The sequence below is a fragment of the Saimiri boliviensis genome, chromosome 7, assembly GCF_048565385.1.
Source record: "Saimiri boliviensis isolate mSaiBol1 chromosome 7, mSaiBol1.pri, whole genome shotgun sequence".
In the NCBI taxonomy this organism is placed as follows: Eukaryota; Metazoa; Chordata; class Mammalia; order Primates; family Cebidae; genus Saimiri; species Saimiri boliviensis.
In genome coordinates, this window is record NC_133455.1 from 32727021 (window position 1) to 32754495 (window position 27475).

General features: G+C 38.2%; 1 protein-coding gene across 1 annotated transcript; it reads right to left on the bottom strand.

The window, feature by feature from the left end:
* Positions 1-2512: 2512 nt before the first annotated feature.
* ACTR6 (actin related protein 6) lies at positions 2513-26891 on the bottom strand. Its single transcript, XM_003929598.4, has 11 exons — positions 26763-26891; positions 23229-23346; positions 22598-22666; positions 20119-20242; positions 16214-16349; positions 16073-16129; positions 14082-14180; positions 13909-13987; positions 8060-8231; positions 6530-6668; positions 2513-3166 (listed from the first exon to the last, which is right to left on the bottom strand). The coding sequence occupies exons 1-11, from the start codon at positions 26828-26830 to the stop codon at positions 3037-3039; spliced, it is 1191 nt and encodes a 396-aa protein (XP_003929647.1). The 5' UTR covers positions 26831-26891; the 3' UTR covers positions 2513-3036.
* Between the last annotated feature and the right edge of the window lie 584 nt (positions 26892-27475).

A 27475-nucleotide genomic window follows, 5' to 3' on the forward strand; every position in this document is an offset into this window, starting at 1 on the left:
TTCCCCAGGGCCCTGCCCTGTCAAGGTCCAAGCCCTTTGCTTTAATCAGAGTTCAGTGATACAACTCACTGCTCCATTAAAATTTTCTTCTTACTCTGATGCCCTTAGGGGATATGAAATTATTTCTAGTCTTTCCTTTCCAACCTTTACACTTCAACCCCTTTTACTGCTTAACCTCAATAACAATATAGGGAGTAGGGCACAGCTGTAGGTTTCAATCTTTTAATGGCTACCCCATGATCTCCTCCTACTCTTTTTTTTAGACAGGGTCTCACTATGTTGCCTAGGCTGAAATACAGTGGCTATTCATAGGTGCAACTGTAGCACACTGGAGCCTCAAACTCCTAGGCTCAAGCAATCCTCCCGCCTTGGCCTCTTGAGTAGCTGGACTGCTGACACATGCCACCATGCCCAGTTTTCTCTTACTCTCTCTATTCATCTTGAGATTAAAATATCTCTGGAATTGTTTTTACCTCTTTGGTAGTTTTCTCCTGCCCTGATTTGGGATATGGGTTTTCTTATTCTTGTTTCTCTAACAATCTAATCCCATTTGTTTTTCATACTTTAGATACTTCACATCAATAGTTATTTTGTTTACTAGAATTACTTACGGATTTAATCTTACAAAAGATAGGGATTTTTTCATGCACATAATATTGACTCTAATAAAATGAATACCCAGTGCCCAACATCTAGCTTGAGAAATATTGTATCACAAATAGCACTGAAGTGTACCCTGTGTATTCCTCCCTCATGTACCTCCTTCCCCTCCCCAATGAACATTTAATGGGATTTGGAACAGGTACAGAAATAGGTTAACATGATTAGTTTGCTCTGTTGAGGCAATCTTCACTGAATTCAAAAATTCAAAAATGTTTTCCCAAAACAACACATTATCTTTAAAATATCACTCCAGATATTACTATTTAGAGCCAATATTTTATGATGTACACTGTCTCCAGATAGAGCTAACGTTAAAAGTGTTCTCTGAAATCAAATATACTAAAACAACATCTATATTTAGCAATAAAGTTTCAAAATTAGATAGGTGTTGAAATGGATGAAAGCTTTGATCCTAATGATAAAGGATTAGGGTTTATGTTAATTTCAAAAAAAAAAAATTGTGGCTCAAAAATGAACACTATGAGACATAGTTTAGTTTATATGGAAATTAGTTTACTATAATAAGCATATGAAAAAAACACATACACACCATTCTCAGCAGAACATAAACATCGGGCTGGGGCATGTTTAGGAAAGGCAGCTTTGAGGAATGACCCAGTTCCTCAAAGGAAGAACATGTGGTTGGCGTTTCTGCCGTTCAGGATGAGGTCCAGACAGGTAATGCACTTTAAATAAGGACTTACTTTTCTACCTCCAGTGACGTCACCTTGAACTTCTAGCAAAGTTACATTGTTTGGTTGCAAGAATTTTTCTTGTACCACCAGCATCTTCTTGCTACACTGTCCAATGATTATATGCCAGTAACCAAGTATCATAGTCACTTTGCAACTCTGTAATGCCAGTCTAGGTCTAGGAAGGACTGACCAGGCCCTAAAGAAATATAATCTATGAATATAAGTGGACAGCTCTTTCACTCTGACCAGCATATTCATCTTTTCACTTCAGTTTTCCTTTGGGAGACTACTTTCTTTCACTCTAGGCCATTGCAGTAGCATCAACAATCTAAGCCCCTAGAGCCACAGGCTAGGTACATAATCCTGGTTAGAGGAAAAAGATTGCTAGAAATTTGATTCATGAGCACAATGACATAAGACAGAAAATGTAAGAGCTGAGATATTTTGACGGCAGGGCTCCAGAAGGACTGTCCTTCAGTTTTTGTAACTTAAGATTCCAAAATTACCCTGGTTTTTATCTTTCCTAAGGCTGTGGACCCAGCTTTCCTTAGACTTTATAAGCTGTCCTCTGTCACGTTGACAAATATTGTTTTGCTGAAGATAGCCCAAATGAGTTTCTACTGCTTGCAATCAGAAAAACCTACCTCATCCATTCACTGATGTTACTGTCAGCTATTTCCTAAAATTGGAAAGCTGGAATCTTTAACACTTTAATGTTTATTGTGGATCTTTTTTTTGTTTTAAAAGAGTTTTCTATCAAGTGTTCTTGAACAGGCCAGGCATGGTGGCTCAGGCCTGTAATCCCAACACTTTGGGAGGCTGAGGCAGGCAGACCACTTGAGCTTAGGAATTTGAGACCAGTCTGAATATGGTGAAACCTTGTCTCAACTAAAAATACAAAAATTAGCTGGGTGGGGTGGTGCTCACCTGTAATCTCAGCTACTTGGGAGGCTGAGGTAGGAGAATCACTTGAACCCGGGAAGTGGTGATTGCAGTGAGCCCAGATCGTGCACTTCAGCCTGGGTAAGAGAGCAAGGCTCTGTCTCAAAAAAAGAAGAGTTCTTGAATAACCATGAGTTAACTTCAAATTGCTTTTTATCCTAAAAAGATAGTACAGTACTTTTATGAGTGAAATAAGATATTCTGCCAACACAGTAGTGACCAAAAAAATTTATTAGTTTTAGTCTCCACCCATTTAAATGTGCTCTAGGTACAAAATAAACATTACATAAAGTTGGAAGGATCAGTCTTTCCAACTTTAGAATGTATAAATAAGGATGACAATTTTTAAATAAAATACTTTAGTCACAATCACACAAAACTACTTTCTAAGGAAATCTGACCAGTGAGGCAGTTAAATTTGTGCTTTCAGCTCTGAAGAATTAAACTTAAAATGCATTCATCCTTTCTGCTTTTAATGAAAAATAATACCTGCCCTTGGAAACAGCATAAGCACTGTTATGCTGGTCTAGCTCCTAAATGAAAATGTGGACTGAGTTAGTTTACTGTAATAACTTAAGAAGCCTTTGAAAATTAGCAATGGATCAAAGTATTTACATAAATTCAAGGCTTTTTCTTAGGATGAAAGGTAACACAGTTCCTTAACCTCTTTTAAAAGAAACTTTGAAATTAAACCTTATGGTCACAACTAGTCAAGACTTTCATTCAAAAATGTTGCTTAAATATCAAATTTCTCTTCACAGACGCTATGTCCATTTTCTTCATAATCTTCTCTTGTTACCACCATATCTTCAAAATCATCATTTTCTGATATCAATTTTCCACCTTCCCAGGCATAAGTAATAGGGCTGAAAATAAAGGTATAAATGAACCCAGATGATTTTACAGGAAAACTGAAATGCCCGAAACATAAATGACTATTAAGTTGGTGCAAAAGTAATTTGCGTTTTTTTGCCATTAAAATGTGGCAGGCTTTACCCAACAGAAAATCATTTAAGGTAGAGAAATAAGCATACATTTCACATGAGTAGAGCAAACTAAAAAGGAAAGAATCTCTGTCACCGCTACAAAATAGTAAGTGTTCGTTTTTCCCTATGTCCTGAATTTATGGACCCTCTAATTCTAAAGAAAAAAAATATATATAAGCAAAAGATCAAAGATGCCTAAAAGGAAAAACTGTCATACTGAGTCTAAATTCTCTATGTGGCAAAGATATGTCATCTCAATAATTCTCATAGCAACCCATAAAATAGCTATCACTCCCACTTTCTAGATTTGAAAAACGAGGCTCAGAGAGGTTAAGTCTGGAACTAGAATTTAGGCTGGAACTAGGATTTAACTCAGAACTGTTTCACAGTCTGTACTTTTGCTGCTACACTTTGTTGCCTCTAATAAATGAAACAGAAAACATAGGATATGAAAAACAATTATGTGGGAGGACACAGACAACAGGTTACGATTTGAGCAGGTATAGTTTGGTTTTGCTATCTACAACTAAGGTTATACTTTGACTCAATTCTATTTCTACTCTTCTTCTTCCCCAGTTTAGAGTTTCAAATCTATAAAAGGTAAAGAAAAAAGTTAAATCAATGTTTTCTAGTCTGGTGTGGTGGCATATACCTGTAGTCCTAGCTACTTAGGAGGCTGAGGCAGGAGGATTGCTTGGACCCAGGAGTTCGAGGTTGCAGTGAGCTATGATCACACAACTGCCTGGATGACAGAGTAAGACTTTTATCTCTATTAAAGATCAGGCATGGTGGCTCACGCCTGTAATTCCAGCACTTTGGTAGGCCAAGTGGGAGGACTGCTTGAGCCCAGAAGTTCAAGAACAGCCTGAGTAATATAGCGAGACCCTATCTCTTCAAAAAAATTTTTAAAATTAGCCAGGCATGGTGGTGCATGCATGCAGTCCCAGCTACATGGAAAGCTGAGGTGGGAGGATGACCTGAGCCCAGAGGTCAAGGGTGCAGTGAGCCGTGATCACATCACTGCACTCCAGCCTGGTGACAGAGCAAGACTCTGTCTCAAAAAGAAAACAACAAACCCCAAAACCCAACTTGGCTGGGCATGGTAACTCACATCTGTAATTCCAACACTTTGGAAGTCTAAGGCAGAAGTATCACTGAACCCAGGAGTTAGAGGCTAGCTTAGGCAACATGGTGAGACACTGTCTCTACAGAAAAAAAAGATTTCTTTTCCTTTTCTTTCTTTCTTTCTTTTTTTTTTTTTTGAGACAGGGTCACATGCTATTGCCCAGGCTGGAGTGCAGTGGTGCAATCCTAACTCACTATAACCTTAAACTCCTGGACTCAAGTGATCTCCCTACATTGGCCACCCAAAGTGGTCGGATTACAGGCGTGGGCCACCAAACCTGGCCAATAAATGTTTCTTTATTGTATTTATTATATTTGTATTATACTTTTATAAAAATGGATTTATATATAAGTATACATATAAAAAAGCAGTAGATATACAATAAAAATTTATTTAATAAATTAATAAGACCTATTTCTGTGGATCCCTTGGCCTGTAATCGATGCATGCAAGATAAAAATCCAATATGCTTTCTACTCTTGAGAACACATAAACATTAATGGTGATAAAAATCATCCCAATATTTTAAAAGTGTTTATTCCTTTATCTCACAACTGTAAAATAAAGTGATACCAATGAGAGCCTTCTATTAAATTCTACTAATTTTGGAAAATTCTACTTTAGCTTTAACACAAAACTGTAGAATTATGAGTCAGGTATGTGGGGTCTTGTTTGAAACTCTGCCACTAACACTAGGGGTGGGTTTTTTTGACATGTATTTTAGTAAGAAGTCCTCACTGAAGGTAATAAACTGGGCTTTAATCTGATCATTGCTATTAACTCACCATAGGGCATTTGCCAACTCATGAGCTCCTGTTTCTTTATTTACAAAACAAGAATATTGAATAGGACGATCTATAAACCTTTCTTAGAGCTGTAAAACTGTACCTTCATTTTTTGTGTGTGTTTTGGAGGGGGCGGGGTTTGTTTTGTTTTGTTTTGTTCTGAGACTGAGTTTCGCTCTTGTTACCCAGGCTGGAGTGCAATGGCGCGATCTCGGCTCACTGCAACCTCCGCCTCCTGGGTTCAGGCAATTCTCCTGCCTCAACTTCCTGAGTAGCTAGGATTACAGGCACGCGCCACCATGCCCCAGCTAATTTTTTGTATTTTTTTTTTTAGTAGAGACGGGGTTTCATCATGTTGACCAGTATGGTCTTGATCTCTTGACCTCATGATCCACCCGCCTCAGCCTCCCAAAGTGCTGGGATTACAGGCTTGAGCCACTGCGCCCGGCAGGGTTTTGTTTTTGAGACAGGGTCTTGCTCTGTCTATGCCAGACAGGCGGCCATACAGTGGTGCAATCTAACTCACTCCAACCTCTACCTCCTGGGCTCAAATGATCCTCCTACCTCAGCCTCCTGAGTAGCTGGGACTAATAGTGCACACCAGCACATCCAGCTAATTTTTTGTTTTTTTTTTTTTTGTTTTTTTTTTGTAGAGACAAGGTTTCGCCATGTTGCCCAGGCTAGTCTCAAATCCCTGAGCTCAAGTGATCTGCCTGCCTCAGTCTCCCAAAGTGCTGAGATTACAGGTGAGAACCACTGTACCTGGCCCTACCTTAGTTTATTTTAACCACTAAAGTGGAAGTGATGAGATGCTCATATAACAGGGTACGGGGTAGATGTAAAACAATTCTGAATTTTAAAAAATGCGTTAGTAAAAGTCATTTAAAATATTTAGAATTTTTTAAAATTCTGAAACAACTTATGAATTGATAAAATGTATCACAATGGTTTGACTCTTAAATTTCTATTCCTGACAGAACTGTCAAGAAATAATACATCTCAGATAAATCATATAGATAATAATGATTGCTTTGCCTATAAAAATCTCTTAGGATCAAGGCTGATTTACTACATGACAGTAATCACCCCATATACTTAATTGAGCACCCATTGTGTACGAAACACAATGACTGGCACTGTACATACTTCTATCCCATTTAATTTAGTGAAATGTAAGGTTTATCATTTCAATTTTTGAAAGAAGAAAAATGAATATTCAGCAGGTAAAATAAACCAGCCACCATGGGAGAGCCAGGCTTTAAACTCAAGTCAACAGACCACCTTTTCTACACGCTGACTTCCATGTTTGTTTCTATATAAAGCAATACTTACTTTTCAGGCAACACAACAGAAACATCATAGTCTGTTGGAGTAAGACATCGAACTTCTGAGTAAACCCGATCCCTAAATCCTGGGAAAAGGGAGTTTCCTCCTGTCAAGACAATGTTCTTAAAAAAATGCGGCTGCATTTCTTTAAAAGAAGAAATGGAGAAAGAAAGGAAAAAAGGCATTAGAAAATCTGTTTAGTTTTTTGAAACTATGTGGATGAGGGATCAGATAAGCAATTAAGGATTACAGTTACTGGTGGGAAACCAAATAAATTTTCAGGTCTACTCTAAGATTTGTAATGAGGTTACAGTTTATAGAACTGAAGACATTAAACAGTGAAATATGACCTCACAGATGTTTAAAAGAAAAAGCTAAGGTGAGGAGGGTAAACTACTGGCTACTTATTGTACACTCATGTAAGCCATATATAAGTGAGTGACACTATAGTGTTGATAATTATAATCATTCTTCTCTAAAATGGAGAGGGGGGTCTTGCTGTGGGCTGAGACTGTAAGCTACCATAAGGATGAAACCAAGGTCTTTTATGACATTTGAACTTACAAGTCCCAATCTACATATTATCTCACTGAGGAAAACGTATGTTATGCAATACTTACCTTTGATAGTTAAAAACATTCATAATCTTTGTTTAAACAAGGGATCTAAGCATGAACACTCATTAAAGTTACATGACAGCAAATGTTAAGTATTAAAAGCCAACAAAACATCACTGGGAAATCCATCAGGAATTAATAGGTACGGGCCATCCCACCTAATGTTTCTGTTCACCAAAACAAGGGCAGGGTTTCCTTATAGTGACTTTAAGTCTCACTCTGCCATGACATTAAAGCAGTGTAGTACAAAGTGTTGTAACATCGTGACTGCAACTTTATATAAAATGTGAAATATCAAAACAGCTGTGAAATAATTATGTAAGGATAGCAGTATGTTTTTCCTTTTTTTTTTTTTTTTTTATGAGAGGAAAGCACATGCTAGATTTTCTCCAATGCCTACTTCTTGCGAACCAGGGAGATATTAAAGTACTCTAAAACTCTAGAACATTATTTACTTAAGGCATGAAATCACTACGAAGCACCATATTCCAATCTCTTTAATATTAATCCTGTATGTTAGTCTAAATATAACAGAAAGAATAAGTCTGACCATCAATAGCTGAAAACCATTAAATTGCTAAATTATAAATTTCTATTCTATACAGATTTGGATTAAATTAAACCTTTTCTAAAATAGATATGGCAATTTAATACTCATGGAGAGATATGTTTCTTCAAGTTTAAATGGACCATAATGATTTTTCTCTGTCAAATTTATAATCACAAAAAAAGATAAAAGAAAAAAAAACTTATAATCAAAGATGAATCAATAATTATTTAAGTGCATTATGGGATCTAGAAATCTCTGCAAATAAAACAGACTCACCAATTTGCCTGAAATTATTTAGAAGAAACAGGGTTCATAAGATGATGTTTTTAAACAAACACAATTCTTTAGCATTTTACTCTATTTATGTACCTTCAGGTAGATTCTGAATTGAATAGACAATAGCTTCTGGAATTCCCATTTCTTGAATGCCTATATCAGAAGGATTAAAGAGTATTTCTGGAACAGCAAATCTCTCATTGGCCAGACGAAGAATTTGTTCCCCAGATTTATATTTTCCACTCAACACCATCTCTTCCCTTGGCTTAAAGAAAAAGAAGATTAAAAGTTGAAGTTACATTAAACTTACATGACTAGTAATAACTAGTTCTTGGAAGTTTCAAGATTCTCAAAATTAAAAAAAAATGTGGCTGCTGTTATTGTTGCCAAAACCACACAAAACACAACTAAATAATTACTGACGCTAATATGGCTGTTCCTTCACAGATAATTTGGAAGCTTTATTCCATGCACTTTAAAATACAAAGAGGGCCAGGCACCATGACTCATGCCTATAATCCCAGCACTTTGGGAGGCCAAAGTGGACAGATCACTTGAGCCCAGGAGTTCAAGATTACCCTGGGAAACATAGTGAGAACTCCGTCTCTTAAAAATAAAAAATTAAAATACCAAGAAAAAAAGGGAAAACAGACAAGAGAGAACTTCATAATCTACCTATAATGGTACAATGATTCTACTTTCTAGGGAACAAAGCACACAGTATAAATAAAAAACATAGTACTATGTCTTGCGTTTCTACTACTGCCTACTTTCACTCCCCTAATTTAGGTGTTTACTGGATATGTGACTCTATTAGGATTTCCCCTTTCCCTTCTAGAAAAAGCCTACATCTCTACATTTCTTTAGTATGTATTCAATCTCTATTCAAAATTAATTTCCAATTGATTTAAGCATGTCCATGGTCCTTATCCTTGAAATTACCTTATAATGCTAATTTTATATGTATGAGGCCTATGTATAACAAACAAACTTTAAACAACCATGACTCATATTTTCGTGTTATTTATTTTCTGCTAAACCACCCATTCTGTGAGCTGTAGCTGCTGGTCCCTCTCAATTTTACAACTATCAGCTTTCCTAGATTCAGGTAAAGACATTTATTTCATTTGACTTATAAATGCAGTTGTCCTCCCATAAAAGGATAGGTCCCAGTCCCTTATGTAAGTATAACAATACTTAAAATATATTAAAATATTAGCAATGTATTATTAAAGAGTAATAAATAAAGAATATTATAGATTCCTTAACATAATCAGCCATCTACTCTCTATTCAGATTTCAGCTTCCTGAGAGGTTTTTTCTGATGTCCAAATAGAAGGATCCTTCACCATTCTCTATCACCCCATGTTATCCTCTTGGCTTATACTCTTATTCACCATCACATATCCACTAACTAGCATTTAAAAAGTACCTGGTACACAGTAGCTACTCAAATTCTTGAATAACTGCATGCAAGACAACATGTCATTCATTATTTCATACATGAACTGGACTCTCATATAACCCTGTAAGATGGGCATATTTTCCTTTTAAATTAATGATGCCATTGGGCCTGGCAAGGCTACATTACTTGTTCAAGGTCATTCACATCATAACCCAAAGCACATACACAATAGTTCTTCCACTATACTACCACTCATAACCTGGATATAAATAGTTAGATTTTGATCATTTGGAATTCCATCCTCAAAACATTATTTTTAAATAAAAAATATCCTGAAAAGTATATAATATTCAAATACTCTAAGAAGACCAGAAAACTATAAATTACTTTTAACCCAAAATACTGCTATAGTAACAAAAAGAAGAATATTATGCCTCATAGAAATATTCTACCTTCTTAAGCAGAATGGAAAATCTTTCCTATGAATTTACAAATTCATTGAATTCCAGCCATTCATTGGCTTGAGTTTAAGGGATATAACTAATTTGTCAACATTCAAAATAATCTGAGATAGATGCAGACTTGGAGAATTTCAGTTGACAAAACATTAGATGTTATCTAGTTTATAGTCCTGTTTCACAGAAGAGGATCATGTGACTTATTCTGGATCAAATGACTAGAGGAGAGAGTCAGAACTAGATATCCTTGTTAAATGTTAGCACTAAAGCCATTAACTATTAACATGTAATCTGGAGGCAGGGCACGCTGGCTATGCATATAATCCCAGTACTTTAGGAGGTCAAGGTGGGAGGATCACTTGAGCCTAGGGGTTGAGACCAGCCTGGGCAACATAGATGAGTGTAGTAGCTCATCTCTACAAACAACTTTTGAAAACTTAGCCAGGCTTGATGTCGACCGCCTGCGGTCCCAGCTACTTGGGAGGCTAAGATGGGAGGATCAAGAGGTCAAAGCTGCAGTGAGTTGTGATCGTACCACTGCGCTCCAGCCAGGGCTACAGAGCAAGACCCCCATCTCAAAACAAGACAAAAAATGTAATCTGGTACAAGTAGTTTCTGTTTTTAAGAGTATAATTGAAAAAAGACTTTTATTTTAGACATAAATGTATAAGTGTCAATGGGAGCTGCTACTTTAGGTCATGTGCCAATGTAAGTCATGATTACTACTTAGCCCTCATAAAGTTAGTTGTAGTACAATTAAAGATATGGTCAGTTTATGTTATATTAGCTCTGTAGAAAGTGGTAATCAATAATGAAGATGATTTTCTCAATTTAGCTCAGTCAAAGCCTACTTTTAGTCGGCTTCCTTTCTAATAAGAAAGAAAACTGGAATTTCTATTGGTTGCTATCTGTAATGACATTACAGACCTTACTTTTATTGCTGTTGTTACTACCATTAATATTAAAGCTAGAAAATCAAGTATGTAACTTTCTTCCAACTACTTAAAAATATTCTTAAAACTATCAGAGTTCAAGTGTTAATAAAATCCTAGGAATAAAGGCTCTCAGATAAATTTTCATTTTAATCAAGTATTAAAATCAAAACAATATACAAAAATCCCAATATATAAAATATAACTTTTTCTAAGTCTTTAAAAAATTAAGATGATTTAACACAGACTCTGAATAAGGTATACATTTTTAACAAAATTGACTAAGAGGAAACCATTCTTTCTACAAGAAACATTTGCTGTAACACTGTATCATCTGCCAAAAAACCAGTCCCAACAGACTTTGTCCACTCATCTCCTAATAAAATACGTATTATATATGAGAATCAGTAAGAGTCTATCCTGAGTAAATGAAGCATAGTCCATAACCAGATCTGTTAACAAGGTTACAAGCCAATAAAAAACCTTATATGGCTTCTGCCTTTTCTAAAGATGAGTAAAGTCATGGTCAACTGGGAGAATAACCACACCTCTACTGGCTCATAAGGTACTGACTCAAGAAAACAAGGCTTATAGTTTGGCATAAAGTACTGACTCAAGAAAACAAGGCTTATAATTTGGCAAGGAAGAACCTGGCAGAGTTTAGAAGAAAATGTCTAATAAACAAATAGGTTGTCATTTGCAGGAAATGAGAATTTTTCTAAAAAAACAAAGATTTCCTAGTTGACTAATCATCTGGAAGAGGTTTTAAATTTTCAAACATATGAAATAAGCAATTCTAGGAAAAGGAACTGAGAACATGGATACACGTTTTGTTTTGTTTTGTTTTGAAGTGCCCCAAGAGATTCTAATGATCAGTAAAGTTTGAAAGACTGGAAATCACTGAGATTTTTACTCAGAACCCTCTCTGCAGAAATCCGGATTACTTTACTTCCATTAACCCTAAAGAGTACCATAAATTTTCCACAAGGTATCGGCTATAAAAAATGACAATGATCAAATGTGTCTAATAAGAGGTTTGGTATTTAAATGTTTGGGGCAGTTTTCCTTGTCTTGTAAAGAAGGAAAAAATATATACCTTCCATATCCTAGCTAGGACTTAGGCTTCCACAGTTTCTCTCTACCTGATGCATGCCCAGGCAACCTTATCCCATAATCCATCTCAGTTTCCATTTCTGAAAGCCAGCCTAGGTCCTTTCATAAGGATCTGTTTCATTTTTTGTTTGTTTTGCTTTTAAAGAGACAGGCTCTAGCTCTAATTGCCCAGCTCTAGAATGCAGTGAAATGATCATAGTTCACTGTAGCCTCGAACTCCTGGGCACAAGTGATCCTCCCACCTCAGCCTCCAGAGTAGCTACAACTACATGTGTGTGACACCATGCCCAGCTAATTTAATTTTTTTTTTTTTTTTTTTTGAGACAGGGTCTCACTTTGTTGCTAAGGCTGGTCTCAAACTCCTGGCCTCAAGCAATCCTCCCACTTCAGCCTTCCCAAATGCTGGGGAGTATAGGTAGGTGTGTGCCACCACACCCAGCCTCCAGGATCTGTTTGTAAGAACATAAAAGGATGATTTCAGTTTTATAAGTCCCCAAGTAGTCTCCGAACTCTGATTCATATTTCACCTCAATAATCTGGCCCCCCAAAAATTCGTTTTCGTTTTCAGGCATACTAAGTATAAATGATTATATAAAACCCATGTGTTCACCAAGCAGCTTAATGTAACTTTACGGATAAACTGACACTCTCTTATTTGGTGTTTTATCATTCACATAGTTTTTTTATACTTTTACTTCATATTTATGTAAACCTTAATAACATATTATTCTCACAAAAAAGAGAACATATATTATTATTCTGTAAAGACTAAAAGTATATATAGCGTTTTAAAATGTGCTTTTCAATGAAAATCAGATTTCTGAGATTTATCCATGCTGTTTATATAGCTCTACTTAACTACTGCTTATTATTTTATTACATGAACATATCAAAAATTATTCTCCTTCCATTAGTGGATATCTAGGCAGGACTCAATTTTTCACTATTTTAAAGGACACTATAATGAATATTACCGTAAATGTCTCCTTTTGCAAATGTGCTCATGTTTCTGACCAAAGATTTTTAACTGCTCAACAGTCCTCATTAAGCTGGTAACCAGAAAGGCAAACTTCACATTTACCTAAACACAGAAGTAATTTTATCGGAGCTTATCAAAGATAAATAGTAATTTTCTTGATGTCCACAACAAACTGCTTCTTGATACTCTGAAACTCCACTGGATTTTGCCCTCTTCTAATCTAATTATACCAGACCAAACAGGAGTGAAATCTGGCCCTGGGTCAGCTATGTCAATAATTTTCACAATAAGAAAATAACCAATTTCTAAGTCGATTTAAACTAATTTTTAAATAAACAAAAATGGGTTAACTATAATATACATGATACTGTTTATCTCCAGATTTGTCTCATGTGCTATCTTTTGGCTGATAGTTCTTTTTCTAAATAAATTTACTAAGCAATTTATTAATCAAATTTCACTTTTGCCTGGTGAAATGGCCAGCAGGAAGGTAGTCATCAACAGCTCTCTAAGGGCCAGGAGCAGTGGCTCATGCCTGTAATCTCAACACCTAGAGGCCAAAGCAGGAGGATCATTTGAGCCCAGGAGTTCGAGATCAGCTTAGGCAACAATGTAGTGCCCATCTCTACAAAAAATACAAATATGAGCTAGGTGGTGGCACAAGCCTGCAACTGCAGCAACTCTGGAGGCTGAGACAGGAGGATCACTTGAGCCTCGGGGGTCAAGGCTATAGTGAGCCCTGTGATCACACTATTGCACACTAGCCTGGGTGACAGAGTGAGATGCTGTCTCAAAACAACAACAACAACAACAACAAAAGCCAAACAAAAGACAAAACAACTCTCTAAGGTCCTGCCAATGCAAGCTGGATGTGAAATTCTTCAAGTGAGAGGTGATCACTTGAAATATCATTATTTTTATTTTTATTTTATAATAGAGACAGGCTCTTGCTTTGCTGCCCAGGCCAGTCTCTAACTCCCATCTTGGTCTCCCCAAGTGCTGGGATTATAGACATGAGCCACAGCAACCAGACATGGATGGTTTTTAAAAATTACCTTACAGAAGCCTTTTTTAATTGTACTGAAGTCAGGCAAGACATAGTCTATCATTACTGTATTTTCTTCTCCTTTCAACCTGGAAAACAAAATTGAGATTTATGAAATATTCTAATTACGTGTAATATCCCCAACAATCTACTTTCCAATTCTTAAATTATCATTATACATACTTTGCAATATCCATGTCTCTATAAAAATCCTGAGACACATAGCATACATCTTCTTTCACTTGATTAATCACATGTGTTTCATCCATAACATGCAGTTGCCTAACAGAAATAAAAGTTTCAAAATTTGAAACAATTACATATAATTTACAATTAGCCAAAATTTTTTTTCTGAAATTAAATTTTCAGGCAACCTATTTTTTGAAATATTAAATTCTTGAATGTATAAAATAATTTTAACCTTATGGAATACTCTCACTTCCATTAATTTTTACACTATTCCTCTGAGGGCAGGTATTAGTCTAGTTTATAGGTAAGGAAACTGAAAACAAAGGTGTTAAGTGGGAAGGTTTTTCTAACTAAAGAGTAAACTTCCCCCACCAAACCATTCTGAATAGAATCTTGCTACACAATGCTTTAACTCCATGCACTTTCTTTACTGATCATGTAAGTATTGTTGAGTCAGCACATAGTACCAAGCACATATAAGCTGTTTAATAAATATCTGACAAGTAAATCAAAGAAAACATTGGCTTACTATAGAAATAAACATGTTTAAAAATAAAAACTTTTTGATCTTCCAAAGTGCTAGATTACAGATGTGAGCCACTGCACCTGGCCATAATTATTTTTAATGAAAAAACTGCTAAATGTATGGCATGACTGGGCATGGGCATGCCAGTATTCATTCTCTCACCGGTATCCTTTAAAACATATATGTATATTATTTTAAGCTGGTATGTGATAATTATACATATTTCTTGGGTACACAGTGATGTTTTGTTGGGTGCTGTGGCAACACCTGTAATCCCAGCACTTTGGAAGGCTGAAGTGGGAGGATAGCTTAAACCCAGGAGTTCAAGACCAGCCTGGGAAACATAGCAAGAACCTGTCTCTACAAAAAAATACAAAAAGTAGCTAGGTGTGGTGGCACATGCCTGTGGTCTCAGCTACTGGGGAGGCTGAGGCAGGATAACTGCTTGAGCCCAGGAGTTGAGGATGCAGTGAACCACGAACATACCACTGCACTTCAGCCCAGGTGACAGAGTGAGACCCTGCCTCAAAATCAAAAAGAAACCCATACAGTGCATCAGATCAGGATAACTAGAATATCCATCACCTTAAACATTTATCTACTTTTTTGTGTTGGTAACAGTTAGTATCCTCCTTCTAGTTATCTGAGACTGTAACATTCTTGCCAAGCTCAGGGGCTCGAAATGTAGGTCAGTAATCCCAGCTGCAAAGGGAGGCTGATGTAAGAGATCTCTTGAGCCCAGGAGTTTGAGACCAGCCTGGGCAACATTGCAAGACCCTGCCTCAAATAACAATAATGGTAATAATAAAATTGTAAAAAGAAAACAAAAAGAAACTAACATTCTTCAAATAACAAACATAGCGATGGAAAGCCAATCAGTGGCTGCCAAGGGTCAGCAGCACTGTGGGGGAGCACCTAAGGGAGCAAAGGGATGCTGACGGTATGATACCTTCCAAAGTTAATGTGACAAGAAATTGAGATTTAAGAATTCTATTTATGTTTTAAATACAATAAAACTAAAAATAGTAACATAAGTTATGTTAATGTACAACATTTACAATTTTTTTTTTTTTTTTTTTTTTTTTGAGAGAGTTAAGTCTTATTCTGTCATCCAGGCTGGAGTGAAGTGGTACCATCTAGGCTCACTGCAATCTCCACCTCCTGGTTCAGGTGATTCTCATGCTTCAGCCTCCCAAGTAGCTGGGATTACAGGGATTACAGGGCACCACCACACCTGGCTAATTTTTGCATTTTTAGTAGAGGTGAGGTTTCGCCTTGTTGCCCAGGCTGGTCTTAAACTCCTGGCCTCAAGTGATGCACCCACCTCAGCCTCCCAGTGCACTGGGATTATAGGTGTGAGCCACATGCCTAGTCTTAAAAGTAAGGAATAATCTTAAATTACTTCAAAAAGTTCATCCCCAGAGCTCTATCCTCCCAAAGAACTGAAGATAAGCATCACCTGTAAGATATGATCTCCTTTAGATGATTGGTTAAGAGTTTTCCTCCCACATTTATCCTGAAAGGATAATTCAAATTTGATTACTGCACATATCATTCTGTTTAATCTTTAGAAACAACATGAAAATTAAATGCAACTCACCGAATAATTGCTTCTTTTTTCTTTTTACTTCTACAATAAGGAACTATATGTGTAAAGGAATAGCCACTATCAACAATGATACAGCATAATTCAGAAGGATTATCTCGGAAATATCTATGTGCACTGAGTGCCCCAGCTATTTAAAAAAAGATAAAGAAAAAAAATTATTAAAAATATAACACTAGTTTAAAGCAATTAAAATGGTAGAAAACAAAGACAAGCACAAAGCAAAAAATGTTCCCCTTAATTACAAGAAAAATGTTAATTTATAATACTATTCATAACTGTCAAAAGATCTTTATAGTGTTTTTAATTTAAAACATCACACTTACATGGTAAACATAATAAAAAGGTAAATATTCACTCCAAGGTTTAAAATAATTACTCCAACAGCAGCTCATTTTAACTGATCATTTATTACATGGCAGGCTCTATTCTAAAATCTGTATGATGTATAGTAAGTGTGTTAATACTCACAATAATCTCATTTTACAGATAAGGAATCTGAAGCTCAGAGGAGTTAAGTAATGTACTCAAAGTCACACAGTTAAGAAGTACCAGAGCAGGCATCACACTACCGGACTTCAAACTATACTACAAGGCTACAGTAATCAAAACAGCATGGTACTGGTACCAAAACAGAGATATAGACCAATGGAACAGAACAGAGGCCTCAGAGGAAATACAACATACCCACAACCATCTGATCTTCGACAAACCTGACAAAAACAAGCAATGGGGAAAGGATTCCCTGTTTAATAAATGGTGTTGGGAAAACTGGCTAGCCATGTGCAGAAAGCAGAAACAGGACCCCTTCCTGACATCTTACACCAAAATTAACTCCAGATGGATTAAAGACTTAAACATCAGACCTAATACCATAAAAATCTTACAAGAAAATCTAGGCAAAACCATTCAGGACATAGGTGTAGGCAAGGACTTCATGACCAAAATGCCAAAAGCAATGGCAACAAAAGCCAAAATAGACAAATGGGACCTAATCAAACTCCACAGCTTCTGCACGGCAAAAGAAACAGTCAATAGAGTGAATCGGCAACCCACAGAATGGGAAAAAATTTTTGCAGTCTACCCATCTGACAAGGGGCTGATATCCAGAATTTACAAAGAACTAAAGCAGATCTACAAGAAAAAAACAAACAAGCCCATTCAAAAATGGGCAAAGGATATGAACAGATACTTTACAAAAGAAGACATACGGGAGGCCAACAAACATATGAAAAAATGCTCATCATCACTGGTCATCAGAGAAATGCAAATCAAAACCACATTGAGATACCATCTCACACCAGTTAGAATGGTGATCATTAAAAAATTGGGAAACAACAGATGCTGGAGAGGATGTGGAGAAATAGGAACACTTTTACACTGTTGGTGGGAATGTAAATTAATTCAACCATTGTGGAAGACAGTGTGGCGATTCCTCAAGGACCTAAAAATAGAAATCCCATTTGACCCAGCAATCCCATTACTGGGTATATATCCAAAGGATTATAAATCATTCTACTACAAGGACACGTGCACACGAATGTTCATTGCAGCACTGTTTACAATAGCAAAGACCTGGAACCAACCCAAATGCCCAACGATGATAGACTGGATAGGGAAAATGTGGTACATATACACCATGGAATATTACGCAGCCATCAAAAACGATGAGTTCACGTCCTTTGTAGGGACATGGATGAACCTGGAAACCATCATTCTCAGCAAACTGACACAAGAGCAGAAAATCAAACACCACATATTCTCACTCATAGGCGGGTGTTGAACAATGAGAACACATGGACACAGGGAGGGGAGCACTACACACTGGGATCCGTTGGGGGGAAATGGGGGAGGGGCGGGGGGTGGGGAGGTGGGAAGAGATAGCATGGGGAGAAATGACAGATACAGGTGAGGGGACGGAAGGAAGCAAAGCACACTGCCATGTGTGTACCTATGCAACAATCTTGCATGTTCATCACATGTACCCCAAAACCTAAAAGGCAATTAAAAAAAAAAAAAAAAGAAGTACCAGAGCAAGGACTCAAACCTAGGCAGTGTGTCTTTACAATAGTGTTTCTCAATCTCAGAACTATTGACATTTGGGGTTGGATTACTCCTTGTTGTAGAGGGCTTTCTTACGCATTACAGGATGTTTAACAGCATCTTGGCCTCCACCCATGAGATGCCGGTAATATCTTCCCAGTGGTAACAATCATGGCTCACAGCAACCTTGACTTCCTGAGCTCAAGTGATCCTCCTGTCTCAGCCTCTCCAGTAGGTGGGACTACATGCATGCACCACCATGCCTGGTTAATTTTTAAATTTTTCTTTTGTAGAGATGGGGTCTCACTATGTTGACCAGGCTGATTTCAAACTCTTAGCCTAAAGTATTCCTGCTGCCTTGGCCTCCCAAAGTTTTGGGATTATAGGCGTAAGCCACTGTACCTGGTTGAGATTGTGCCCTTAACCACTGCACATACGTCTGCTTTTATGGACTTAAATTCTGAAAGTTAAATATTTAAATACTTTCATTGTACACAATCATGCCATGTAATCTAAGCCTTGCTTATAGATGATATTTACAGATTGTTCTCCCTCACACCAGCAGCCTGGGCTACTAACATTATTTAAAACAGTAAGATTTGGGCCTGATGTTGTGGCTGACACCTATAATCCCAGCACTTTGGGAGGCCCAGCCGGGAAGAACACTTGAGTCCAGGAGTTTCAGATCAGCCTGGGCAACAAAATGAGACCCTGTCTCAACGAAAAGTAAACAAATCGCCAGACGTGGCAGTGCACACCTGTGGTCCCAGCTACTTGGGAGGCTGAGGCACGAGGATCCCTTGAGCCTTGGGGGTAGAGGATGCAGTGAGCCATGTTTGTGCCACTGCACTCCAGCCTGGGCAACAGAGCAAGACCCTGACTTAACAAAAACAAACAATAATAATAGCAAACACATAAATGACAGAAAAGACAACTATCTCAGAATCTTTCAGAAGGGAGAAATATGTGGCTAGTAACTTCATTAGAAATAAATATTAGTAAAAAGTTAAAGTAAGCAGTATCTGACTATATATAATCTCTAAGGGTCCATTTAGTTTTAAAATTCCAAGTCTTGCCAGGTGCAGTGGCTCACACCTATAATCCCCGCACTTTGGGAGGCAGACGCAGGTGGATCACTTGAGATCAGGAGTTCAAGACCAGCCTGACCAACATGGTGAAACTCCATCTCTACTAAAAATACAAAATTAGCTGGGCATGGTGGCACACACCTGTAATCCCAGCTACCTGGGAGGCTGAGGCAGGAGAATCACTTGAATCTGGGAGGCAGAGGTTGCAGTGAGCCAAGACCGCTTCACTGCATACCAGCCTGGGCAACAAGACCAAAACCCCTTCTCAAAAACAAACAAAAAAAATTCCAAGTCTTATTTCCTTCGAATCTAAAAAATGCCACTTAGTATTTCTGGAACTTAAAGAGATTCTTTACTCAGTTCACATCCATATTCACATTTCATATAACTCAATTCTTTGTTTTTCCTGAGACAAGATCTCACTCTGTCGTGCAGGCTGGCACAATCACGCTCACTGTAGCTTCAATCTCCCAGGCTCAAGTGATCTTCCTGCCTCAGCCTCCTAAGTAGCTGGGACTACAGGTGTGTGTCACCATGCTCAACTAATTTTTGTATTTTTTTGTAGAGATAGGGTTTTACCATGTTGCTCAGGCTGATCTCAAACTCCTAAACTCAGGTGATCTGCCCACCTCAGCTTCCCAAAGTGATGGGATTACAGGTCTTAGCCACTGCACCAGCCAAGAATGCCACTTACTATTTTGGAACTTTATGTTAACCTATTCATAACCATAGTCATATAACTCATTTTCAGTGGAAACTTGAACTCACCATTTACTCTTAATACTGCTTGGAACTGGTATTCTTCAAATAGAATTTCATTCATTGACTCTTGAATTGAAGTGAAGTTAAAGTATGGTTCAGTGATAATAATATTAGTATCTAAAAAATCAACCTACAGGAGAAAACATTCCAAAATGTTTTATAATTTGCAGTGATAATTAATGCCTGTTTTACATATACAAACAAAATTAATCCTCACAATAATCGAGATAAGTCTCATTACTATCCCCATTTAATAGATGAGCAAACTGAGGCACAGAAAAGTTAAATAAGTGACCAAGGTTCATAGACCTATTTAATGACAGAGCTAAGATTTGAACCCAGGGAGTCTAGTTATAGATTCCATGTACTTAATATTATATAATTTTATCTCTCTTAGAGGTAGCATTAGTATTAAAATGCCAGCCAGGCATAGTGGCTCATGCCTGTAATACCAGCACTTTGGGAGGCTGAGGTGGGTGGATCAACATAGAAAGACCCCCATCTCTACTAAAATAATAATAAAAAATAAAAATTAGTGGGGCATCTCTAAAAATAATAATAATAAAGAAAGATAGGCAGGGCATGGCAGTGCATGCCTATAGTCCTAGCTACTTAAAAGGATAAGGTAGGATGGCCAGGCGCGGTGGCTCAAGCCTGTAATCCTAGCACTTTGGGAGGCCGAGGCAGGTGGATCACAAGATCAAGAGATCGAGACCATCCTGGTCAACATGGTGAAACCCCATCTCTACTAAAAATACAAAAAATTAGCTGGGCATGGTGGCGCGTGCCTGTAATCCCAGCTACTCAGGAGGCTGAGGCAGGAGAATTGCCTGATCCCAAGAGGCGGAGGTTGCGGTGAGCCAAGATCGTGCCATTGCACTCCAGCCTGGGTAACAAGAGTGAAACTCTGTCTTCAAAAAAAAAAAAAAAAAAAAAAAAGGATAAGGTAGGAGAACTGCTCCAGCATGGGAGACTGAAGCTGCAGTGGCTGCAGTGAGCCATGATTGTACTACTGCATTCCAGTCTGGGCAATGGAGTGAGACTCTGTCTCTAAAAAAGTAAGAGAAAATAAAATGTTACCATGAAATTGCTTAAAGATAATTGTGGAAAAATTAATGAATGATACAAAGAGTATTGGGGCTATTGATATGTTTCTAGATAAAAGGAAAACAAGGCCAGGTGCGATGGCTCAGCCTGTGTATCCCAGAACTTTGGGAGGCCAATGTGGGCAGATCACCTGAGGTCAGGAGTTCCAGACTAGCCTGGCCAACATGGTGAAACCCCATCTCTACTAAAAGTACAAAAAAAAAAAAAAAAAAGAGCCAGGCATGGTGGCATGCACCTGTAGTCCTAGCTACTGAGAAGGCCAAGGCAGGAAAATCACTTGAACCTGGGAGGCAGAGGTTGCAGTGAGCTGAGATCACACCACTGGACTCCAGCCTGGGCAACAGAGCAAGACTCTGTCTCAAAGAAAAAAAAAAAAAATAGGACAGGACAAGACAAAGACAAGGACAAAACAAGAAAAGAAAATGGGGCTGGGTTTGGTGGCTCTCGGCTGGGTGGATTGCTTGAGCCCAGGAGTTTGAGATCAGCATGGGCAACATGGTGAAACCCCATCTCTATTAAAGAAACAAAAGAAAATCATATAAAAAAAATACTTGCAGATGCTTTATTTATTTGTTTATTTATTTATTTTGAGACAGTCTTACCCAAGCTGGAGTACAGTGGCACAATCTTGGCTCACTACAACCTCCGCCTCCTAGGTTCAAGCAATTCTCCTGCCTCAGCCTCCCAAGTAGCTGGGACTACAGGTGCATAGCCACCATGCCTGGTTAATTTTTGTATTTTCAGTAGAGACAAGGTTTTACCATGTTGGCCAGGCTGGTCTCAAACTCCTGACCTCAAGTGATACACCCACCTCATCCTCCCAAAGTGCTGGGATTACAGGCGTGAGCCACCATGCATGGCCTGCAGATGTTTTAAATTAAAAAGAAAAAAAAAAGAAAAAGGGGTGCTCACTTCAGCAGCACATATACTTAAAAAAGAAAAAGGGCAAGAAGCTTAAGATACTCAAGTTTATGTAATTCTCTCCCACACATTCTTGAGAATTATTAAAACTTGAACATTTTCTGTTTATACCTATAATCACATTATAGACATTAAAAGCACAGAATCCTCTTGTAATATTGACATATTTAGATATATAAGCAAAAATGATTTACTGTGAAAATTAAGATGATATAGTGAATTGATCTAATAATAGAAATCTGACGTCAAATTTTGAGTTTCATATAGACTATATTCAACCTCCACTTCAACACAGAAATTCTATTCACTTGCATTTATTAAATATTTATTTTAAAAGTGGCTTAAATATGTGCTGAGAACATAGACTTAAGTTTGTAAATCTTAAAAATATAAGTTCTAATTTTTCATTACAATGAGACATGGAAATAGAATTTGAATACATACTCTAATTTGTTACCTGATACATTTCTTTTCCAAAAAGGTAATCCCAAACTTGTCTTTGAACGTCCCAATTCACCAAGTAGCCCTAAAAAATGTTTTTATAAATTTAATTATCAAGAATATTTTAATAATTTAAAAAAATCAGATTCTAAATATTTGAATAATGTTTAAAAATCAGATTTTAAAGCACTGATTTCTATCTTTGGTTATTATTTCCAGTGTGATGGTGTATGAATTTCAAACCAATTATATTGGTATGCTTTTCTCCTTTAAAACAGTTAAAAAGAAAAAACCCACAAATAAACAATAACTAAAATGGTAGGGGTTCAAAAGACACACCAATATATAGAGTTGCCTCCCTATACTTATGTTCTCAAATTAATGTGTGCATACAACTTACATTTAACCTAAGTAAAAACCGGTACTCACAATAAGTAACTAAATCATAGCTATTTATTTTTACCCAAACAATTAAATTTAATTTTTGGCTTTAATTAGATTGTAGTTAAAATGTAAGTCACCTTTTTTCAGAGATCTAAAAATATTTTCAAACATATATACACACAGCCTTTTCTAAATACAATTTAAAATGATCTTAAAAGTTTAGGTCTACAATGCTAGAAATGAAACATAATTAATTGGATTACCTTTTGAAAAGGAAGGATGTAAAAGAGTCCAGAAGGATCTTTTATTTCATCTATCTGGTTGGCAGTAAATGTTTTAAGACGCACTGTTTTTGACCGAAACTGACAATTAGGAATAACCCTAGAAATAAGGAAACAAATAATTATTCCCTAAATATTTAGCTCAGCAAAACATCCTTACTTAACCATTACTCTTGATGCCAAAAGATTAGTGTATCCTAAGATTGGTATATCCAATGTTTCTCATTCTGTCTTAAAATAAGACAAAAGGCTGGGAGTGGAGGCTCATGCCTGTGATCCCAGCACTTTGGGAGCAGGATGATCACTGGAGACCAGATGTTCAAGATCAGCCTAGACAATATAGCCAGATGCTGTCTTTACAAAAATAAATAAAAAAAAACCCCACAAATAATAACTAAAATGGTAGAGACAATATATAGAGTTGCCTCCCTATACTTATGTTCTTAAATTAATGTGTGCATACAACTTACATTTAACCTAAGTAAAAACCAGTACTCACAATAAGTAACTATTGTGAGTTATAGGCCTTAATAAATAAGGCCCGATGTGGTGATTCATGCCTGTAATCCCAGCACTTTGGGAGGCAAAGGCGGGTGGATCACTTGAATTTTTAGGTCAGGAGTTCCAGACCAGCCTGGCCAACAGGGTGAAACCCCGTTTCTACTAAAAATACAAAAATTAGCTAGGCATGGTGGCACATGCCTGTAGTCCCAGCCACTCAGGAGGCTGAGGCATGAGAATTGCTTGAACCCCGAAGGAGGAGGTTACAGTAAGCCAAGAACGCACCACTGCACTCCAGCCTTGGTGACAGAGCAAGACTCTATCTCAAAAAAATAATAAAAATATAAAATAAATAAAAATACAAATCAGGCAGGCATGGTGATGAGCAACTATACTCCTACCTTCTTGGAAGGCTAAGGCAGGAGGATTACTTGAGCACAAGAGTTTGCAGCTGCAATGAACTATGATCTCACTACTGCATTTCAGCCTGTGTAGGCAGAGTAAGACCTGTCTCTGTTTTTATTTATTTATTTTTGAGATGGAGTCTCATTCTGTCACCAGGCTGGAGTGCAGTAGCATGATCTCTGCTCACTGCCTCCCAGGTTCAACAGTTGCCTGCCACCATACCCGGCTAATTTTTATATTTTTAGTAGAGATTGGGTTTCACCAAGTTGGCCAGGATGGTCTCAATCTCTTGACATTGTGATCCACCTGACTCGGCCTCCCAAAGTGCTGGGATTACAGGCCTGAGCCACCTTGCCCAGCCCCTATCTTTATTTTAAAATAATAATAAAAGAAAAACACCCTCCCTTTTTTTTTTAAGTTCAGTATGTAATAAGTTCTATACTGGACCCTTTCTTTCCCCAATACTCCTCAAGAAATCCTTACAGGTAAGGATTGCTTCTGTCATTGCAGAGATGAAAGCCACTGCTTTGGTAAAGGTCCTAGTCTTTCTGGCTTTAACACAGAAAGTCTTAATACCATTTGGATTAAAGATTCGTAAGTTAAAAATTATGCTTCTAAAAATTAAGTTTTCATGAAGCCAAAGACCTTCAATCGGCAACATGCTGTAGGGCAGGGGTTCCCAATCTCACGGCTTGTGGTCTGGTACCTGTCCGTAGTCTGTTACGAACCGAACCGCATAGCAGGAGGTGAGCACTGGGGTTGCAGGGGTGTCGAGCATACCATCTAAATTGAACCTCCTGTCAGATCAGCCGTAACATTAGATTCTCATAGGAGCACAACCCCTATTTTGAACTGCGCATATGAAGGATCTAGTCTGTGTACTTTCTGTGAGAATCTAATACCTGAAAACGGTTTCATTTCGAAACCATCACCCACCCCCATGCCCCCACCTCCATGTTAAAACTGTCTTCCATGAGGCCCCGGGCAGTAGCTCCTGCCTGTAATTCCAGCACTTTGGGAGGCCATGGTGGGCAGATCACCTAAGGTCAGGGGTTCGAGACCAGACTAGCCAACGTGGTGAAACCCTGTCTCTACTAAAAAATACAAAAAGTAGCCAGGCCAGGCGTGGTGGTGGACACCTGTAATACCAGCTACTTGGGAGGCTGAGACAGGAGAATCACATGAAACCGGGAGGCGGAGGTTGCTGTGAGCCAAGATTGTGCCATTGCACTCCAACCTGGGTGACAGAATGAGACTCCATCTCAAAAAAATAAAAAAAATGTCTCCCATGAAAACAGTCCCTGGTGCCAAAAAGGTTGGAGACTGATGCTGTTACAGGGTACAGAAGTAGCAACTATTTTTTAAATGATTGCTGCCTGCCATGAGCTTACAATCTGGTTTGGAAGACAAACTAGAGCCATTATCAATTATACACACATGTATGCATACAAATGTGTCTGTATATGTATATGGGATGACATTAGGATAATACTGTAAAAAAAATGTTTTGTACCTGCTTATTTCACTTATAATACTGTCAGCATTTTCTCTACATGTTTAAATATTCTTTGAATACATAATTTTAAGAATCTGCATTTGTTATCAATCTCGTATTTGTATTATGATGTATTTACCCAATCTTGATTATTTAGCTTAGTTCCCATTTTTTGGCTACTTGTACACAATGTCTATGAATAATACAAAGCATCTTTGTACTTACTCTTATCAAATATAGTACTTATAATTAATTCTCTAAGTAATAATAGAACTGCTGTGTCGGCTGGGTGCAGTGGCTCACGCCTGTAATGCCAGCACTTTGGGAGATCAAGGCAGATCGCTTGAGGCCCGGGGTTCGAGACCAGCCTGGCCAACACGGTGAAATCCCGTCTTTATTAAAAATACAAAAAATTAGCCGGGAGTGTTGGCGCACGCCTGCAATCCTAGCTACTCGGCTGGCTGAGGCAGGAGGATCGCTTGAACCAGGGATGTAGAGGAGGCTGCAGTGAAGCAAGATAGCACCACTGCACTCCAACCTCTGCGATAATGATAATCACGTTGCCAAAACGTTTTCCAGAAAGATTGTAACAATTGACATTCCTACTCAGTTTGATTTCTCTCTTTCATTTCTTTTTCAAAACACCAGTAGTTTCAACTAGGTCGGCCAGTAGGCCAAAGTCCTCAACGCCTCTAGGTCCTAGGACCGTGATTTTTAGACTTTTTAGGGGTCATAGAACCCTTTGAGAATCCAATGAAACCTATAATCTTGTCCCCAGGCAAATCCACAAACACCCAAACACGCTGACCACAGTTTCCAAAGGCCGATGAACTTCTGTCAGGAAAGCATCTCTAGAAACCTATTTTCCATGGGTATTTCCTGTTACGAAATAAAACATACATCCCACTTCCGGGGCTCGCAACCCAAAACTAAAACCAAAATCGATTCCAGTTCAAAGCATCACAACCACCCACCCAGCTCCCACCAGGGCATCCCTCTGGCTAAGTCAGGGCCGCGCGGGGGCGTTTGCAATTCATTGATGGCCGGAGATGAAACGTAGCACATGACAGCACTAGGCGTATATATCCTGTCCCTCGGAGAAAGAAAGCACTTACGACACATTTTCATGGCTGTAGCCGATTTTGGCGTTGTAAGCTCCGTTATCCAGCACTAAGGTCGTCATCTCAGCACCAGCCACACCGCAGCCGCCGTTGTTTTCCCTTTCCGACCCCTCTGCTCGAGCTTTTTCCGGTACTCTATGGCTCGTTGGGCGGAGCGTTAGTTAGGACGCGGGTCTGGTCACCCCAGCAACGGAGGACGCCGGAAGTCGGAGATGCTAGGCAGCACCAAACCTTACGAAATGTCCCAAACTTAACCGGGTGGCGAGATTTGACTCCTAAGTGCTTTCTCGCTCATTTCGTACTGTATTTATTTTTCACTGCGCAGATTGACTCGCGCAAGTTTCTTCTAATCCTGTAGAGAACTGGCTGCGTCGTGTGTGCGTGCCTTCTAACAGCACTGTTAAGGCAGTGACATTCTTTGAAGAAAAAAGTGCAAAACCATACGCAGCAAGGTCTATCGAGTGCCTTGCTCTTTGACTCACATTCATATACTCTCCTCTTCCTCTTTCCACTTGCTCTTCAGGACCAAGCTAAGTGAGTCCTTCTCATCCAAAAAAGGCTTTTGGGCCGGATGCAGTGACTCAGCCCTGTAATCCTAGCATTTTAGGAAGCCGAGGCGGGCGAATCATTTGAGGTCAGGAGTTCGAGACCAGCCTGACCAACATGGGAAAACCCTGTCTCTGCTAAAAATACAAAAATTAGCCGGG